This window comes from Mastigoproctus giganteus, chromosome 9 (genome assembly GCF_048544385.1).
Source record: "Mastigoproctus giganteus isolate SK-2022 chromosome 9, ASM4854438v1, whole genome shotgun sequence".
Classification (NCBI taxonomy): Eukaryota; Metazoa; Arthropoda; class Arachnida; order Uropygi; family Thelyphonidae; genus Mastigoproctus; species Mastigoproctus giganteus.
The window spans coordinates 41556735-41562734 of record NC_143583.1 but is presented as its reverse complement, the minus strand read 5'-3'; the positions used below and the strand labels follow the sequence as shown (position 1 = coordinate 41562734).

Sequence of the window (6000 nt, the reverse complement as noted above, 5' to 3'; positions counted from 1 at the left end):
TTAAGCCTGATATGCCTTCATCAATATTACTGATAAATATGGAAAACAATAATGGGACCCAACACCGAACTGTGGGGCCTCCGCCAATAACATTAGTCCACGAAGAGCAATGTCCATTGATTATTGCTCTGTCTTTTCCCACTTGACCATTCCTTTGGCCATTGCAGCAACTTGCCCTTAATGCCACACTGCTCCAATTTGTACTGCAGTCTTTGTTGCCTCACTAATATGCTGCTGTAGAAAACGGTCATCCAGTACATTCACAAAAGTCTTGCTAGTCTGTGAGTAACCTAGTCTGTGAGTAACCAACCCACAAGTTCCAGTCAATATCTGGAAAGTTTTATATATATTTATTATATTTATCTGGATAGTTATAAATATTAAAGTGTACAATAAAATCATTAGCTATCTGTTCCATACTTTCAGTGCTTATTCAAATGTCTAATTAGTTGTGTGTGGTTTTAACAATATTATTCACTTTATACATATTATATACACAGTATCTAAATACCTTTATTGGATTCTTCAAAAATAAGAAATAGTATTCTGCTTTCCTTTTCTGTAAGTTTTCTCAGTGTTGTGCAAATGGAAGAAATTAATGAAACTGACTTCTAGTCTGAGTGTTGTATTACAATATACATTCATTATGCCAACTTAAATTTAAGTTTCACAGTTTATCAATTACATTGGTAAATTACAGGGATGTACAAAATAAGAGTCAGCGATGTGCCACAAAATTAAAGCACAGCTTCTTATTGGACATCAGCGTCCTTATGAAAATAGACAAAAAGAGTGATGATGGATGTAGGCCACAAGGTACGGGCACAGCCTATTAGATATTGAAGTTTGAACTGTGATGCATAGATGACAAGTTTTCCTAGTTACTAATTCCCAAGATATGCTGCAAAAAGACGAGAAAGAACACTGTCAGAACGTGAACCCTGAGGTGGTGTTCCTGGAGGAGGGAGAAGAGTTTGGCATTCTTTGTTATTTTCACCATATCCTGTGCAGATAATGTCAGGGAGACGGGAAACAGCCATTCTCATCAGCAGCTGCATGAAATCAACAGCTGACTTGCCACATTTGTTTTCCACAGTGCCTTTAGCACAGGAGATATATCGTTGGTAAGAGCTACCAAGAAAGAAAAATCACATGACATCATTAAAATTGTCACTGAAATAACTTGATTGAACATTACGTGAAAAATTATCACATTCACCGAAAACGTAATTTATACTGGGTATGGAAAAAAAAAAAAATTCCAAGTAAAACAGTTTACAGATTAGTGAATTTTTTTTTGCACACAAAGCATGCATGTTTAAAAAAAAAAAGTTAATTCATAAATAAAATAACAAAATGCATATAACTTATTTGTATGGCAGGAGTATATAACATGAGTTAATAAGAGGAATGGAGGAGACTTAAGAGCCCTAAGGACAGGGGTGGCACTAGATTAGCCACCAATGATTGGCACCCTAAGCAGATCATGAAGTCAGCATCCCCAGACTCCAAGGGAAGTGTAGGCTGAGGTTAGTACTGCACCCCTCTGAGGTCTGTGCCCTAGATGGCTGCCTAGTTTGCCTAATGATAGCACCAGCCCTGCCTAAGCAACACTGTTGTTGTTGTTGTTAGAGGGTTTCATGATGCAAGGCCACTCAGGCTATATTATGCCTTTCAATTTAATTGCAGTAACAGGTAATGACTGCAAAGGAATCAGTCACAAGTGGTAAACAGTGAGCAGATGCAATTAGTCAAGCCTGAAAGTGAGCTGAGTTATCCATTCTCAGAGTACTGAAGCTAGCTTTTGTGGAAGGGGAGATATAATTTGTGGGTGACTCACTTCATCAATCAAAGTTCCTGAGCATAAATATGCTTCACAATAGTATTGGACACCTGATACCCAGATTTCTGCTCCATGTCGGATGCTAATATAGAGAAAGATGGTTAATATTCAAGGATAACTCATGGATGTAAAGGGGTTGGCATCTTGCTAACCAGTGTATGTGGTTAGCAGTTAAGCTAACCTATACATACGATCTAGTGGTCAGCAGTATAAAGGCATGGAGAGTATCATACTGAAATTTTAGCATTAGTATTAGTAGAGACATATGATGCAAAAAGCAAGCTTATATAGCATCAGCCAAAAAAAATCCCTTCCCATTTCACAGATTAGCAAAATGGGAAGCTCATTCATCTCCAAATTTTTGTCTAGTTCTGCTTTGAACTTAAGTTGTTAACCTCCACTACAACAGATGGAAGTTTGTTCCAACTATCAACCACCTGCTGGCTAAAGGCAAATTTCTATACATATATTCTACAATATACAATTATTCTATATTCTATCAATTTGAATTTATGTCCCCTCAGGTGAGTAATCTGATCAAGAGGAAGAATCCCATCAGCATTGAGCTTGCTCAAACCATTCAAGGCTTTATACACCTCAATGAGATCACCTTGCAGGTGCCTAGTCTCCAGAAGCTGCAATTTACAAAACTTAAGTCTTTCTTGGTAACAGCAACCCTTTGTTCCACTCACCAATCTCATTGCCCTTCTCTGTACTTGCTTCAGCAGCTCTACATCCTACTTAAAATGAGGTCTCCAGATCTGTATACAGTACTCAAGGTGTGGCCTGACCATTGCCTTATACATGGGGACAATTGCCTCCTTATCCCTGCTAGCAAAATTCGTGTATATCATTGATGAGACACCATGAACTACTCTTGCAGCCTGTCTGCACTGCTCTGAAAACTTCATATCTGACTGCACAATTACCCCTAGTTCCTTTTCATTCTCCACTACCCTAAGTGTAGTATAACCCAGGGTAGTTGGAGAATTGTAGTACCACCTAGGATAGTGGGAAATTGCAGACTCATATACTGTTTTTGATACTTAGATATCAAAAACAATGAATCTGCAATTAAAGCATAGTGATAGCAAAAATTACTACATATCTTTCTTCCATTTTTCCACTATCCAATCACAGTGTTCTCAGCACCTCTACAAATGGATTTTTCTGTTTTTCTCTGAAACAAATGACTTCTGAGACAGGCAATTGCCAATACTCAGTTTCTACAATTTCCTATGCTTGACATGGGTTTGATATAGGGAAGTACTGGGTTTTGTTGAATTCAGATGTTATTTGCTGCACACCGGATCTCCTTTTTTTTCCTTCCTAGAGTATGATGGCTACGCTCTTGAAGTATTGTTTTTCTGCCAAGTGAGATGTGGAAGAACCACTTGCTTTCCAGTCATTAAAAACCTTTGAGATGGATGCTTTTGAGAAACCAGTTATATATCTTTCATTTCTTGAATTGTGGTTCCTTGAAACATGCACCCACGATAAGACCTTTTCAGAGTCTAAGAGGTTGTGCATTTTCCCCCATTCTGGCTTCAGATTACTGTAGTCAAAAGAGCCTGTGCAGTCTTTATACTGAACAAAGTAACACATTGTCACCCCATGTCAGTTTTTTATTTGCATCTACGTATTTGCTTTTATTCAGATTTATTTGCATTTCTTCTGTCTGTGACTGTCTTAATACAGTGGTTCGTTATTTTTTTTTGGCTGGTTTGTGTATATATAAGCATTTGGAGAATCAATTAGTCATCCAGTAGCACTTTTTAGAGAAAAAGAAGGTAAAGAAATAGATATTTTGAAGAAACAGTTTTTCATTCAGTGTCAGACACTATGAAAGAAAGAATTCATGTACAGTGATATTTGGTTGGGGAACTGATAAGTACACACCGAAGCATGAAATGCAACAAATTAACCCAAGTAATTCTTGGAATTTTAGTAATTTCTTATATCAATGCTGAATGTCAGAATATTCAATCAGATTTTAAACAGAAAAAAAAAAAACCTGATTTTATATCTTCTCTTTTTGGTTCAATTTTGGAAATGCTCTTGATAGCCAAGTTTGAAGAGCAGTGCCATTGTTTTAAACAAAACTTTGACCTCAACATTTCTGAAGAGGTGTAAAGTCTACTACAATATCTTTTTGGAAGCAGTCATAATCAATTAGCATTAGTAGAGGCATATGATGCAAGAAAGCAAGCTTATGCAGCATCAGCCAAAAAAAAAAAAAAAATGCTCCCATTTCACCCCTCAGCTTATTTCCAAGAACCTGTCCAACGCAGCCTTAAATTTATTTAGGCTATCAACTTCCACAACAAAGGATGGAAGTCTGTTCCACCAACCAACCACCTACTGGCTAAAGGCAAACTTCTGCACATCTATTTTCATCTGTCTTTCCTCAATTTGAATTTATGCCTTCTCAAATGATTATTCTGAGCAAGAGGAACAATTCCATCAGCATTGAGCATGCTCAAACCATTGAAGCTGATTGAGGTGTATAAAGCTCAAACCTTTATACACCTTAATCATATCACCTCACAGGTTCCTAGTCTTCAGACACTAATTTGCAAAATTTAAGCCTTTCTTGGTGAGAGCAACCCTTTGTTCCATTCACTAAGTTGCCCTTCTCTGTACTTGTTCCAACAGCTCTACATCCTTCTTGAAATGAGGCCTCCACACCTGTATACAGTACTTAAAGTGTGGCCTGAACATTGCCTCCTTATATAAGAGGATAATCACCTCCTTATCCCTGCTAAAAAAAATTCCTGTATATCATTGACAAGACACCATGAGCTACTCTTGCAGACCATCTGCACTGCTCAGAAAACTACATATCTTCCTGCACAATTACCCCCAAGTCCTTTTCATTCTCTACCACTGTCAATGTGGTACCACTGAGTTGATATGTCACTCTGCAGTTGTTGCTTCCCATATGTAGTACTTTACATTTGTCGATATTAAACTTCATTTGCCACCTCTCAGCCCATCTGCTCAGTCTTTCCAGATCCTGTTGCAGCAGCATAGCATCATTAGTGTCCTTAACAACCCTGCCAACCTTCTTATCGTCTGGAAACTTGGACATTAAGCTTGATATACCATCATCAATATCATTTATAAATACAGAAAACAATAATGGACCTAATACTGAACCCTGAGGGACTCCACTAATAACATTAGTCCACGATGAGCAGTGTCCATTGGTTACCACTCTGTCTTCTCCCATTCAGCCATTCCTTTATCCATAGCAGCAGTTTGCCTCGAATGCCACACTGCTCCAATTTGTGCAGCAGTCTTCCATGTGCAACAGTATCAAAAGCCTTTCTAAGATCCAAATATATATTAGTTATTCCCTGCATGCAGTTCCTTTGTGACCACATCATAGTATCCAATGAAATTGATCAGACAAGACTTTCCCTTTCCCATGCTGTGTCCGAGCTATAACTGAAGTCTTGTCTAGATGATCCTGCAGTGCTTCTTTAATCAGTGCCTCCATTAATTTTCCTGGAACAGAAGTTAAACTAACAGGTCTATAATTCCTTGTGTTGCCCTTTGATCTTCCTTTGTGAATTGGGGTCACATTTGCACATCTCCAGGCCATGGGTACATCCCCTGAGTGCAAAGAAGATCTCATAATTATGGCTAAGGGTTTGCTTACTTCCTTTGCTGCCTCCTTTAATATAACTGGATAGATCCTGTCCACCCTGGCTGCCTCTTATGTTTATCTTCAACAATTTTTCTTCAACAATCATATAGTTCACTGCCAGTGTTTACTTCATTTATGGCATTCCCCTTCCTGAATAACTCCACATTCACACATGAGGAGTTATTCAGGAAGGGGAATGCCATAGATGAAGTAAACACTGGCAGTGAGCTAGATGATCTTGAAATAAGTGAGCGTAAAGTGGAGGAGAAATTGTTGAAGATAAATACAAGAAAAGCACCTGGTGTGGATGGGATTTTTCCAGTTATATTAAAGGACGCAGCAAAGGAAGTAAGCAATTCGTTAGCCATAATTATGAGAGCTTCCTTGGACTCAGGGGGGTACCCACAGACTGGACATGTGCAAATGTAACCCCAATTCACAAAGGAGGATCAAAGGCTGACACAAGTAATTATAGACCTGTGAGCTTAACTTCTGTTCCAGGAAA

The 6000-nt window shown here is 38.3% G+C and overlaps 1 protein-coding gene across 1 annotated transcript in view; it reads right to left on the bottom strand.

The window, feature by feature from the left end:
- Positions 1 to 706: 706 nt before the first annotated feature.
- Positions 707 to 6000, bottom strand: part of LOC150080168 (uncharacterized) — an 86558-nt gene continuing 81264 nt past the window's right edge. The window contains exon 5 of the mRNA XM_090381743.1: positions 707 to 1131. Within this exon, the coding sequence (XP_090237869.1) occupies positions 885 to 1131 (247 nt within the window). The 3' untranslated portion in view covers positions 707 to 884. The remainder of the gene's footprint in view (positions 1132 to 6000) is intronic.